Here is a 15137-nt window from a genome sequence, read left to right as displayed (position 1 = left end):
TACACCACCCACCCAGGACAGAAAACAACCCTACCAGCCTGTACACCACCCACCCAGGACAGAAAACAACCCTACCAGCCTGTACACCACCCACCCAGAACAGAAAACAACCCTAAGCCTGTTCACCACCCACCCAGGACAGAAAACAACCCTACCAGCCTGTACATCACCCACCCAGGAGAGAAAACAACCCTAAGCCTGTACACCACCCACCCAGGACAGAAAAAAACCCTACCAGCCTGTACACCACCCACCCAGGACAGAAAACCTGTCTACCAGCCTGCACACCACCCACCCAGGACAGAAAACAACCCTACCAGCCTGGAACAAGAAAAAACAGATGTTCAGGCTCACTGTCTCCTCCTCACTACAGAACAGACACACCCTCCCCACTGATGGATCAAGGTGCGACTTGTAATTTGTCTTAATATATTTCATGGTTTGTAGCGTAACGTGTAGCCTACTGGTAGGATCCAAGAAAGGGTGATTTAAATAATATCAGTGTTTTAATTCATTTAGATAGTAATATTTCTACAGGAGCTGATTCGTCTAATCCGTTGTCAATATTGTGAAATAATCATTTTACGGTAAGATTTGAATAGAGAAAGCTGATCCGAGAGCAGCGCTCCCTTTCTTTGGATCCTATCAGTATCAACACATGTTCAAATGATGCACTTAGAGACCGTTCTCTCTGCAAGGTGTTTCAGGAAACGCATGTTACATATTCGACCGTTGTAGGAAAGATGCATTGTTAAAAAACTTGTGAGACTAAATTCCATCGCTATCGGGAAACCGGGCCCTGGTCAGGTAACAGTGCATATGAAGGATAAAAGCATTTGACTAATGAGATGCAAACGCCTGAAGGTACTACGTTCATCTGTACAAGCAAAAGTACGCAAGTATAAACACCATGGGACCACGCAAACGTCATAACATTCAGGAAGGAGACGAATTCTGTCTCCTAGAGATGAATGTACTTTGGTACGAAATGTGCAAATCAATCCCGGAACAACAGCAAAGGACCTTGTGAAGATGCTGGAAGAAACAGGTACAAAAGGATCTATATACACAGTAAAACGAGGCCTATATCGACATAATCTGAAAGGCCGCTCAGCAAGGAAGAAGCCACTGCTCCAAAACCAACATTAAAATGCCAGACTACGGTTTCCAACTGCACATAAAGACAAAGATCATGCTTTTTGGAGAAATATCCTCTGGTCTGATGAAACAAAAATAGAACTGTTGGACTATAATGACCATCGTTATGTTTGGAGGAAAAAGGGGGAGGCTTGCAAGCCGAAGAACACCATCCCAACCGTGAAGCACGGGGTGGCAGCATCATGTTGTGGGGGTGCTTTGCTGCAGGAGGGACTGGTGCACTTCACAAAATAGATGGCATCATGAGGGAGGAAAATTATGTGGATATATTGAAGCAACATCTCAAGACATCATTCAGGAAGTTAAAGCTTAGTCGCAAATGGGTCTTCCAAATGGAGCATACTTACAAAGTTGTGACAAAATGGCTTAAGGACAACAAAATCAAGGTTTTGGAGTGGCCATCACAAAGCCCTGACCTCAATCCTGTGGAAAATGTGTGGTCAGAACTGAAAAAGCATGTGCGAGCAAGGAGGCCTACAAACCTGCCTCCGTTACACCAGCTCTGTCAGGAGGAATGGGCCAAAAATCACCCAACTTATTGTGGAAGGCTATCCGAAACATTTGACCCAAGTTAAGCATTTTAAAGGCAATGCTACCATATACTAATGGAGTGTATGTAAACTTCTGACCCTCTGGGAATGTGATGAAATAAAAAAGATCTGAAATAAATTATTCTCTCTACTATAATTCTGACCTTTCACATTCTTAAAATAAAGTTATGACCCTAACTGACCTAATACAGGGAATTTTTACTAAGATTAAATGTCAGGAATTGTGAACAACTGAGTTTAAATGTATTTGGCTAAGGTGTATGTTACCTTCTGACTTCAACTGTATGTATACATAAACATTCATACATATACACATACAGTGGGGAGAACAAGTATTTGATAACCTGCAAAATCGGCAGTGTTTCTTACTTACAAAGCATGTAGAGGTCTGTAATTTTTATCATAGGTACACTTCAACTGTGAGAGACGGAATATAAAACAGAAATCCAGAAATTCACATTGTATGATTTTTAAGTAATTAATTTGCATTGCAAGATCTCACCTCGTGGGGCATCATGAGGAAGGTGAGAGATCAGCCCAGAACTACACGGCAGGACCTGGTCAATGACCTGAAGAGAGCTGGGACCACAGTCTCAAAGAAAACCATTAGTAACACACTACGCCGTCATGGATTAAAATCCTGCAGCGCACGCAAGGTCCCTATGGCTCAAAGCCAGCACATGTCCAGGCCCGTCTGAAGTTTACCAATGACCATCTGGATGATCCAGAGGAGGAATGGGAGAAGGTCATGTGGTCTGATGAGACAAAAATAGAGCTTTTTGGTCTAAACTCCACTCGCCGTGTTTGGAGGAAGAATAAGGATGAGTACAACCCCAAGAACACCATCCCAACCGTGAAGCATGGAGGTGGAAACATCATTCTTTGGGGATGCTTTTCTGCAAAGGGGACAGGACGACTGCACCGTATTGAGGAGAGGATGGATGGGGCCATGTATCGCGAGATCTTGGCCAACAACCTCCTTCCCTCAGTAAGAGCATTGAAGATGGGTCGTGGCTGGGTCTTCCAGCATGACAACAACTCGAAACACACAGCCAGGGCAACTAAGGAGTGGCTCCGTAAGAAGCATTTCAGTGGCATAGCCAGTCTCCAGACCTGAACCCAATAGAAAATCTTTGGAGGGAGCTGAAAGTCCGTATTGCCCAGCGACAGCCCCGAAACCTGAAGGATCTGGAGAAGGTCTGTATGGAGGAGTGGGCCTAAATCCCTGCTGCAGTGTGTGCAAACCTGTTCAAGAACTACAGGAAACGTATGATCTCTGTAATTGCAAACAAAGGTTTCTGTACCAAATATTAGGTTCTGCTTTTCTGATGTATCAAATAATTATGTCATGCAATAAAATGCTAATTAATTACTTAAAAATCATACAATGATATTTTCTGGATTTTTTAGATTCCGTCTCTCACAGTTGAAGTGTACCTATGATAAAAACTACAGACCTCATGCTTTGTAAGTAAGTAGGAAAACCTGCAGAATCGGCAGTGTATCAAATACTTGTTCTCCCCACTGCATGTGGTAGTGGTGGAGTAGGGGCCTGAGGGCACACAGTGTGTTGTGAAATCTGTGATTGTATTGTAATATTTCTAAAACTGCATCAACTACCATAATTTTGCTGGACCCCAGGAAGAGTAGCTGCTGCTTTGGCAGCTAATGGGGATCCATAATAAATACAAATACAACCCCTTTCCCCCACAACAACCATAGACTCAGATTCTCAACAGTTGCACCATCCAAGAGCCAACTAAAGAAAGGTATTGATTTACGAATGCATATACAGTTGCAGCTGTATGACAAGGCCTAATAAAACTCTGCAAAAAAAAGGGCAGAAATTGGGAGATTTGATAAACCATTGTCACGTCCTAGATGATGGAGGTCAGATATACCCCCTTCCCCTATAAAACACCCACAACATGGTCCCCGTACTGACCATATTCCCAAGCATCTCCGTGCAGTCAGACTTTTCATTTTGTGCCACCAGGGCCACAATAATATGCATACTCTCTGAATGTGCGAGTGTGACCCACTCCCCATGGGTTACTGCTTACCCAGGCTATTAACCATTATTTTATCTTTAAAGAAAGCAAATGTGGCAACGATTGGGCGTTCATACCTCTGCCCTCTCTGCCCGAAGCGGTGTACATGTTCGAGTTGGATTTTGTCGATAGCTTCGCGTGGAATCTGAAGCGCTGTGAGGAGGAACTCTCTAACTACAGATTCAGGAACTTCTCCTTCTTTCTCTTGGATACCTGTAAGTACTAGATTCTCTCTCATGGATCTAGTCTGTATGTCAGGTAAAAGCTTCTCTCAGAACGATGTTCTCCTTTTTAAGTTCATTAACTTAGGTTTCAATCTTATTGACTGTCCCTTTTAGCTTGTTTGTGTCTTTCTCCAATGTCACAGCTTTTTCGTCACTCATCTCGAGGCTTGCCTTCAACACTTTCATATCCTTACTGACTAGTTAAAAAATGTATAGTAGAGTTGGTCATTTATTGATTTTAACAGATCGGTTTCGACCTTTACAATTCCCGGTGGTGAAAAGATTTAATCGTCTGTCTGTAGAAGAGTCATGTTGTCATTTTGAAATAGGTTCCCCTGTCTTACTCCCATGTTGCTTGTTTTCGGAATGTTTGTCGATACATTTTTCTAGTCTTATGATTTGTTTTGTGTTGTTATCCAGATTGAAGATAATTACCCACCAGATTGTGAAGTGCTAATATTTAGTCTAACTTACCGATATTGAATATTACGTTATTATCTTGAGGTGGTCTACATAGCTGTGTTCAGTCCGCCATCTTGCCACTTCCCTATTCTTAACTGGTTTTCTACTATTGATAATGTACATTACTTGCTAGTACAATGCCTTGCAAAAGTATTACTGCACCTGTACATAGCCCATCTATAATTTAGCACAAACAACTACCTCTCCCCCTACTGTATTTATTTATTTATTTTGCTCCTTTGCACCACATTATTTCTATCTCTACTTTGCACATTCTTGCACTGCAAATCTACCATTCCAGTGTTTTACTTGCTATATTGTATTTACTTCACCACCATGGCCTTTTTTTGCCTTTACCTCCCTTATCTCACCTCATTTGCTCACATTGTATATATACTTATTTTTATACTGTATTATTGACTGTATGTTTGTTTTACTCCATGTGTAACTCTGTGTTGTTGTATGTGTCGAACTGCTTTGCTTTATCTTGGCCAGGTCGCAATTGTAAATGAGAACTTGTTCTCACCTTGCCTATCTGGTTAAATAAAAGTGAAATAAAAAAATTAAATAAAAAAAATTCATCCCCCTTGGCGTTTTTCCTATTTTGTTGCATTACAACCTTTAATTTAAATAGATTTGGGAGGGGGGGGGGGGGGGGGGGGATATTTCATGTAATGGACATTCACAAAATATTCAAAATTGGTGAAGGTAAAAAGAAAATACTTGTTTTAAAAAATTAAATAAGAAAAATAAAAAACGCAAAGTGGTGCATATATATTCTCCCCCTTTGCTATGAAGCCCCTACTTAAGATCTGGTGTAACCAGTAAGCCCACCTGTGTGCAATCTAAGTGTCACATGATCTGTCACATGATCTCAGTATATATACACCTGTTCTGAAAGGCCCCAGAGGCTGCAACACCACTAAGCAAGCGGCATCATGAATACCAAGGAGCTCTCCAAACAGGTCAGGGACAAAGTTGTGGAGAAGTACAGATCAGGGTTGGGTTATAAAAAAATATCAGATACTTTGAACATCCCACAGAGCACCATTAAATCCATTATTAAAAAATGGATTTAAGAGAGGGCCGCCCACCAAAAGAGAGGGCCGCCCACCAAAACTTACGGACCAGGCAAGGAGGGCATTAATCAGAGAGGTAACAAAGAGACCAAAGACAACCCTGAATGAGTTGCACTGCTTCACAGCAGAGATTGGAGTATCTGTCCATAGGACCACTTTAATCCGTACACTCCACAGATCTGGGCTTTACGGAAGAGTGGCCAGAAAAAAAGCCATTGCTTAATAGAGAAAAAATAAGCAAACACGTTTGGTGTTCACCAAAAGGCATGTGGAAGACTCCCCAAACATACAGAAGAAGGTACTCTGGTCAGATTAGTATAAAACTGAGCTTTTTGGCCATCAAGGAAAATTATGTCTGGCACCAACCCAACACCTCTTGTCACCCCGAGAACACCATCCCCACAGTGAAGCATGGTGGTGGCAGCATCATGCTGTGGGTATGTTTTTCCATCGGCAGGGACTGGGAAACTGGTCAGAATTGAAGGAATGATGGAGGGTGCTAAATACAGGGAAATCCTTGAGGGAAACCTGTTTCAGTCTTCCAGAGATTTGAAACTGGGACTGAGGTTCACCTTACAGCAGGACAATGACCCTAAGCATACTGCTAAAGGAACACTCGGGTGGTTTAAGGGGAAACATTTAAATGTCTTGGAATGGCCTAGTCAAAGCTATGACCTCAATCCAGTTGAGAATCTGTGGTATGACTTAAATATTGCTGTACACCAGCAGAACCCATCCAACTTGAAGGAGCTGGAGTAGTTTTGCCTTGAAGAATGGTCAAAAATCCCAGTGGCTAGATGTGCCAAGCTTATAAAGACTTACCCAAGAGACTTGCAGCTGTAATAGCTGCAAAAGGTGGCTCTACAAAGTATTGAATTTGGGGGGGGGGGGGGGGGGATGAATAGTTATACACGCTCAAGTTCTGTTTGTCTTATTTCTTGTTTGTTTCACAATAAAACATATTTTGCATCTTCAAAGTGGTAGGCATGTTGTGTAAATCAAATGATACAACCCCCCCCCCCAAAAAAAAAAAAAAAAAATGTTAATTCCAGGTTATAAGGCAACAAAATAGGAAAAATGCCATGGGGGTGTCACGTCCTTAGTTCCTTTTTTATGTCTCTATTTTAGTTTGGTCAGGGCGTGAATTGGGGTGGGCATTGTATGTTTTTGTTCTATGTTTTGTATTTCCGGTTTTGGCCTGGTATGGTTCCCAATCAGAGGCAGCTGTCAATCGTTGTCTCTGATTGAGAACCATACTTAGGCAGCCTGTTTTCCCACTATGATTTGTGGGTTGTTTTCTGTTTTGTGTTGCTGCACCTTACAGGACTGTTTTGTTTTCCTTTCACTCTCTTTGTTATTTTGTTTAGTGTTTCTGTTCTAATAAATATAACATGAACACTTACCACGCTGCGCATTGGTCCGATCCATCTTATTCCTCATCAGAAGAGGAAGACAATTGTTACAGGGGGTGAATACTTTCGCAAGCCACTGTATATTACCTGCTAAAGTAGTCTATCGGATTTCCTACCAGAGAGATTGTAAACTGTATCTGTTTTACTGAGACTTGGCTAACGGGGGAGGTACTTGATACGGCTATACATCCTGCAGGGTTTTCTGTACATCGGCCAGACAGGAAAAAAAATACTTTGAGGGAAGAACAAAGGCGGAGGAGTATGTTTCATGATCAACAACTCATGGTGTGATTGTCTGAATGTAAACACTTTTAAGACTTTCTGTCCCCCTAACCTGGAATACCTCACGATGAAATGCTGACCACATTATCTCCCCAGAAAATTCACAGGTGTTTGAATCACGGCTGTGTACGTTTTCAAAGAATTACACAGGACTTTCAACAAATTCTAAACAGCATATCCTGAGGCCGCATTCGTTGTAGCCAGGGACTTCAACAAAATAAATCTAAGGAAAGATCTCCCGAAATTGGTACCATCTGTACCATCACTCATTCATATATCCTTATGTACATATTCTTTATCCCCTTACACTGTGTACAAGACAGTAGTTTTGGAATTGTTAGTTAGATTACTTGTTATTACTGCATTGTCGGAACTAGAAGCACAAGCATTTCGCTACACTCGCATTAACATCTGCTAACCATGTGTATGTGACAAATAAAATTTGATTTGATTTGATTTTGATTTGAAATTCCATCAACACATCTCTTGGCTCACTCGGGGGAAAAATACGTTGGACCCTCGTTATTCTCCAGTCCGACTGCATGGCCAAACATGACTCCAACACCATCATGAAGTTTGCAGATGACACAACGATGGTGGGCCTGATCGGCAACAGCGACAAAACAGCCTACAAGGAGGAGGTCAAAGCCCCGTCGTAGTGGTGCCAGGGAAACAGACTCTCCCTCAACGTCAGAAAAACCAAGGAGCTGATCGTGGACTCCAGGAAACAGGGGGAGGAGCATGCCCCTATTGTCATTGACAGGGCTACAGTGTAGAGGGTAAAAAGCGTAAAGTTCCTCGGCGTGCACATCACAGAGTACCTGACATAGTCCAATCACACCACCACCAATCAATCCCAGGCGCCTGAAGAAATGTGTCATGGGCCCTCGGGTCCTAAAGAAGTTCTACAGCTGCACAATCGAGAGCATCCTGACAGGTTGCATCACTGCCTGGTACAGTAACTGCACCACCCTCAACCGGAGGCCCTACAGAAGGTGTTCCGGACAGCACAATAAATCACTGGGGGTGGGGGCTTCCTGCCCTCCAGGACATCTACACCAGGCGGTGTTTGAGGAAGGCCCAAAAGATCAACCAGTACTCCCGTCACCCGAGCAACGGACTGTTCACTCTCTTACCATCTGGCAAGCGGTATCGGAGTATCAGGTCTCGAACCAACAGGCTCAGAGAAAAAGTACCATCAGGTCATCAGACTGCTGAAAACCTAAACCTAGATGTCCCCCTGCACAGACCTGCACCTTAGAGACTATTTGCACCGGAGAGAATATATGCACCTTAGAAAGTATTTCCACCGACTACCCACACATCCAAACCTACACACACACACACACACACACACACACACAGTCAACGCTGCTGTTCTAATATATACAGTTGAAGTCGGAAGTTTACATACACCTTAGCCAAATACATTTAAACTCCGTTTTTTTTTATATCCTAGTAAAAATTCCCTGTCTTAGGTCAGTTAGGATCAAAACTTTATTTTAAGAATGTGAAATGTCAGAATAATAGTAGAGATAATGATTTATTTCAGCTATTTTTTCTTTCATCACATTCCCAGTGGGTCAGAACTTTACATACACTCAATTAGTATTTGGTAGCATTGCCTTTAAATTGTTTAAACATTTCAGGTAGCCTTCCACAAGCTTCCCACAATAAGTTGGTTGAATTTTGGCCCATTCCTCCTGACAGAGCTGGTGTAACGGAGTCAGGTTTGTAGGCCTCCTTGCTCGCACACACTTTTCAGTTCTGCAAACAAAATTCCTATAGGATTGAGGTCAGGGCTTTGTGATGGCCACTCCAATACCTTGACTTTGTTGTCCTTAAGCCATTTTGCCACAACTTTGGAAGTATGCTTGGGGTCATTGTCCATTTGGAAGACCCATTTGCGACCAAGCTTGAACTTCCTGACTGATGTCTTTAGATGTTGCTTCAATATAATTACATAATTTTCCTCCTCATGATTAGAAGTGCACCAGTCCCTCTTGCAGCAAAGCACCCCCACAACATGATGCTGCCACCCCGTGCTTCACGGTTGGGATGGAGTTCTTCGGCTTGCAAGCCTCCCCCTTTTCCTTCCAAACATAACGATGGTCATTATGGCCCAACAGTTCTATTTTTGTTTCATCAGACCAGAGGACATTTCTCCAAAAAGTATGATCTCATGTGCATTTGCAAACCGTAGTCTGTTTTTTTAAGGCAGTTTTGGTGCAGTGGCTTCTTCCTTGTTGAGCGGCCTTTCAGGTTATGTCGATATAGGACTTGTTTTAATGTGGATATAGATACTTTTGTACCAGTTTCCTTCAGCATCTTCACAAGGTCCTTTGCTGTTGTTCTGAAATTGATTTGCACTTTTGGTACCTTCAGGCATTTGGAAATTGCTCCCAAGGATGAACCAGACATATGGAGGTCTACAATTTTTTTGCTGATATCTTTTGATTTCCATATGATGTCAAGAAAAGAGGCACTGAGTTTGAAGGTAGGCCTTGAAATACATCCACAGGTACACCTCCAATTGACTCAAATGATGTCAGCTTCTAAAAGCTTCTAAAAACATGATGTCATTTTCTGGAATATTCCAAGCTGTTTAAAGGCACAGTCAACTTAGTGTATGTAAACTTCTGGCCCACTGCAATTGTGAACTGGAATAAGTGAAATAATCTGTCTGTAAACAATTATTGGAAAAATGACTTGTCATACACAAAGTAGATGTCCTAACCGACTTTCCAAAACTATAGTTTGTTAGTATGAAAAACGAGTTTTAATGACTCCAACCTAAGGGTATGTAAACTTCCGACTTCAACTGTACTATTGATTCCACTACCCACTTCATACTTGTAAATACAGTCCATTATTACTATGCATACTACCTCTTCTATTACTTCTACTACTTGTTATTTTTTACTTGACTCTTTTCATTGTTATTATTGATTCAGGTATTGCATTGTTGAGGGAGCTAGCGCAAAAGAGTTTCGATGCAACTTTTGTACTTGCTGTGTATGTGACTAATACATTTTATATCTCTCCTCTTTCCATTTCTTCTCTCCTCCTCCCCCCTCTGTCCTATCCTCTCCTCTTTCCATCTCTTCTCTCTTCCTCCCTTTCTCCTATCCTACTCTCTCCTCTTCAGTTTAGCCATAGTTGTCCAGCTCTTGCCTGGGGAGAACCAATTAGGACCAGTGCAGAGCCAAAAGGGAGGAGTTATCATGTCTGGTTATAGCCAGGGGCAAAGAGATATACATTTATGACTCTGCCCTACATGCACATACACAAACAAACAGAGAGAGAGACTTTAACTGAGCCCAACAGAAGGCTTTAAAAGCTTTCTGTAGGAGACACAGGCCTACTCCTCAAGGCTTTAAACACTAGCCTTTTTCATCTATCCCTCTCTCTCTCCTTTTTTCAATTGTCTCTTTAATATGTGTGTGTGTCACCACAAAGGCTCATAGAACAGGAACAGAATCGATATAAAGGCAATAATAAGTGCCAAAATCTAATAACATACTGCACCCATGGCTTGTGACTGAAATATAGTTCCAACAGCAACTGTCTCTATTCCATAAGATTATTTGTTTATGTTTGATAGAGCCTGAAATGAATCAATGATATGATCGCATTCAACAGGTTTCCCTACATGCAGAAAATGTCATTCAAATGACTCACACACAGGAAAATTTGAATATGGACAGCAACTGTCATTTTCATATCAGTGAAAACAACATTTTGCTGCCAAACCACAGGGTGTAGGCCTACATGAGAGGGGTGGGAAGAGAACTGTTCACACTATAGGGATAGTGTAGGAAAGAGGTGTAGGAAATAGGAAAGAGGATTGACATTTTGAATACTGCATGAAGCCAATTAAGTGCCATCATCACTCTGATCCTTTCAACGTCCACTTCACCACCCTATCTTGTTCTGATCGTCTGCTTTACTAGACTGCATTACCTCTCCCTTTCTCGTTGACTGAATGCTCTGGGCAGCTGTTCTGAAAACATATTACCGGTATCAGAGTTTAGGCTGCAGCGGGAAAGTTTGGCAGCCACAGACAGATACACAGATTGCGTAAGTCTCTCTCTCACCTGTTTGTCGAGGGTCTCCTTTCCCGCAGTGGAGACCTTCGGAACAGGCACGCTCTCGCAGGTGCAGCCCTCCAAGAGGTAAATCCCGGCGGGGCGTACACTCTGCTCGTTTTCAAAGTAAAAAAACACGTTTTGGTACAGCGCAAAGAACTTCTCGTGCCACCTGCTGTTCTCCGTGGTCTTCTTGCTCAAATACCCGCGCTTGGTACCCTCCTTACGCGCAACGACTGAGAGGTACAGAGCGTGTCCCTCATTAAACCTGACACTCTTCTGCATTTTAATTTAATCCTTTTTGTTTGTTATAAAACCGTGTGTAGGCTATTGAATGTGAGACCAAATCCGCCGGTGTGTGTTTAAACTTCCCCTTTCAGTGAATGAAGAGGGAAAGTGGTCACCAGGCTGAGCGCCGAGGTGCACGGGAAAGTTGCTCCGCCAAAGTGAGAGCTCTTGCGGGGAAACTCATATTCGAGAGAGACCCCGTCAACGACATCTTAATAAACCTCGATACGATCCATGTCCACATCTGCCAAACGTTGAAAAGAAAGGTAGACAAAATCCCAGATGGAGGAAAGAGTAGGCTATGAGATGCAGAAAATGGAAAGGTTATTGTTCGCAAAGCAGAGAGGGGGAAAGCCTTGGAGAGGACAAACAGTGTGGTCGAATCACCGCCTAGATCAGCAACAATTGGCTTTGACACCGCCTCTCTCTCCCTCTCTCTCTCTCTCGCTCTCTCTCTCTCCACAGAAAAATGCTGGGTTAAAAAACATCTAATGTGTGTTATTTGGTAGCCCAGCGCTGGCTAAATATTGGACACTACCCATGCTGTGTTATTTTGAGGCAGCCAGTTGGGTGGCGTGAATGTTGGGTTTAGCTAAAAATGGTTTCATTTGGTTTTTATTCATGTTCATGCTGTGTTGACCCAGCACTTGGGTGTTTTTAATGTAATCTATTTTTAGTACACATGTTCCACACACTGTCAAGACTGAGCATATCTAAGCACATGTTTATATCTCTTGATATTTTTACTCAAAGGGATGGAATTGGGCACAAATGCTAAGGGATATGAGTCTAGCTAAACTGTAAAATATGATTCAGTTTGGCTGCATGGTGGCTCTGATGGACAGGAAAGGCCGATCGGTTTAACCGTCCTGGAGAAGACAACATTTGCTAAGGAGAGCAGAAGTAGCTCCTCCTAGGGCGATGTGTCCAATTTGTTCTAACGGTAGCAAAGTGGTCTAAAGCTTGAACCCTGGCATTGCTGCTTGCAGCTATTTATTATTATTAGGGGTTCAGCAGCGAAGATGGTGAAACCTTATTGTGTTTCTTCTGGTTAGGGGTTCAGCAGCAAAGCTGGAGACACAGTGCACATGACCGCATAACACGGTGCCTGACCAGTCACACGCTCCCCACAGTAATCAAGGGGAGTTGGCTCAGGTCTAAGCCCTGACTCTGCCAATCTCCCCGTGTGTTGCTTCGAGGTCGCTAACCCCGGTGTCGACGTTGTCCCTCCCTTGCTGCCTCCGTCTGCTCCCATGGAAGGCGATCCATTCTGGCCTGGATCTCCTCCCACGTCCAGGATCCTTTACCGTCTAAGATGTCCTCCCATGTCCAGTCCTCCTGGCCACGCTGCTTGGTCCGTTTTTGGTGGGATCTTCTGTAACGGCTCTCGTTTGGAGAATGAAGAGTGGACCATGGCGCAGCGTGGTAGGCATACATCGTCTTTTTATTGATGACACCAAAACAAAATAACAAGACAAAAAAACGAAAGCGCACAGTTCTGTAAGGCTAAGAAACTAAACAGAAAACAAGATCCCACAAACTCAGGTGGAAAACAGGCTGCCTAAGTATGATTCCCAATCAGAGACATCGATAGACAACTGCCTCTGATTGGGAACCACACTCGGCCAAAAACAAAGAAATAGAAAACATAGAATTTCCCACCCGAGTCACACCCATGACCTAACCAAACATAGAGAATAATAAGGATCTCTAAGGTCAGGGCGTGACAGATGAGGCTTTAAAAAACCTATTGTAGGGGCCTCCCGGGTGGCGCAGTGGTTAAGGGCGCTGTACTGCAGCGCCAGCTGTGCCATCAGAGACTCTGGGTAACCGGCCGCGACCGGGAGGTCCGTGGGGCGATGCACAATTGGCCTAGCATTGTCCAGGTTAGGGAGGGCTTGGCCGGTAGGGATGTCCTTGTCTCATCGCGCACCAGCGACTCCTGTGGCGGGCCGGGCGCAGTGCGCGCTAACCAAGGTTGCCAGGTGCACGGTGTTTCCTCCGACACATTGGTGCGGCTGGCTTCCGGGTTGGATGCACGCTGTGTTAAGAAGCAGTGCGGCTTGGTTGGGTTGTGTATCGGAGGACGCATGACTTTCAACCTTCGTCTCTCCCGAGCCCGTACGGGAGTTGTAGCGATGAGACAAGATAGTAGCTACTAAAAACAATTGGATACCACGAAGTTGGGGAGAAAAAGGGGGTAACATTTTTACAAAATTAAAAAGCCCTCTCTTATATACTATATTAGGTCCAGTCTTTGGAACTTTGGTTTTCCTAGATATGGCTACTATATTGTGATCACTACATCCAATGGATTTGGATACTGCTTTAAAACACATTTCTGCAGCATTAGTAAAGATGTGATCAATACATGTTGATGATTTCATTCATGTGCTGTTTGTCACTACCCTGGTAGGTTGATTGATAACCTGAACTAGGTTAAAGGCCCTAGTTAGAGTTTGAAGCTTTCTCTTGAGTGGCTGATGAAAGCCAGGCAATATTTAAATAACCCATAAAATATACCTCTCTATTGATATCTGTGGTGGTTAATTTCTGTATTACCAAATGAGGAGAGAGTCAAACTTCACACACGAGTCAGAGTTATACTTAAACTACATCTTTAATAATAAGAGCTTTGCAATAGCAATGACTTTCAATGATGCACCATTTCTAATGAACCATTTAAAGTGACAACTCAATGGCTACTGAGATCTTTTATAGCAAAGATACACACCCCTAGTTGACATAACAAACCACAGATATTAGGAACAATTCACAAAGAAATACTTTATAAATGGAACGGAGTATCCTGTAGCCAAATAGCATTCACTATAAATTATTGTTCAGTTTGGTCCCTAAAACGAGGTTCTAATCTCGTTCCTGGTACTTCATAGCACAGAACCATTACCTCATGTTCTCTGGAATGCTCTTTAGGTTTTATCACCCAAAGACATCGTAAATCTCCTCTGTCAGTGTTATCTCATAGAGGCCCATCCTCAGTAGAACACACACAATAGTTAACAGAACACTCTATTCTGTCGAATAAAACAACCATTATAATGCAATACAAGCATTATAACATAATCTTGCAATTTCCATGACATATTATTATCACATACATTATCGACATATATCATTATCACATACATTATCAAGCATTCCACATGTTATCCAGATACTGACTTAAACACTTGGTAGTTTATACTGTAGCAGCTTCCTACCAAAATGGGCTTTAGGTGAGGCAGATTAACCTGCATCCATATTACTTCAACAGTATTTAACATGAGATAGTCTCTAAGCTTTACAGGAATGTGGTTGTGAATATAACCAGCCACAACTACACCTTTGGCATTTCTGTATTTTCTGTAAATCTTATAACCATGTACAGTGCCTTGCGAAAGTATTCGGCCCCCTTGAACTTTGCGACCTTTTTCCACATTTCAGGCTTCAAACATAAAGATATAAAACTGTATTTTTTTGTGAACAATCAACAACAAGTGGGACACAATCATGAAGTGGAACGACATTTATTGGATATTTCA

General features: G+C 42.7%; 1 protein-coding gene across 2 annotated transcripts in view; it reads right to left on the bottom strand.

Annotated features, from left to right (window-relative positions):
• Positions 1–12069, bottom strand: part of rasgrf2b (Ras protein-specific guanine nucleotide-releasing factor 2b) — a 227797-nt gene extending 215728 nt beyond the window's left edge. For both annotated transcript variants that reach the window (XM_036980258.2, XM_036980260.2), the window contains exon 1: positions 11317–12069. In XM_036980258.2, the coding sequence (XP_036836153.2) occupies positions 11317–11592 (276 nt within the window). In that variant the 5' untranslated portion in view covers positions 11593–12069. The remainder of the gene's footprint in view (positions 1–11316) is intronic.
• Positions 12070–15137: the final 3068 nt, after the last annotated feature.

This window comes from Oncorhynchus mykiss, chromosome 6, assembly GCF_057628025.1.
Source record: "Oncorhynchus mykiss isolate SJ-2025 chromosome 6, ASM5762802v1, whole genome shotgun sequence".
In the NCBI taxonomy this organism is placed as follows: Eukaryota; Metazoa; Chordata; class Actinopteri; order Salmoniformes; family Salmonidae; genus Oncorhynchus; species Oncorhynchus mykiss.
This window is presented reverse-complemented; position numbering and strand designations above follow the sequence as displayed.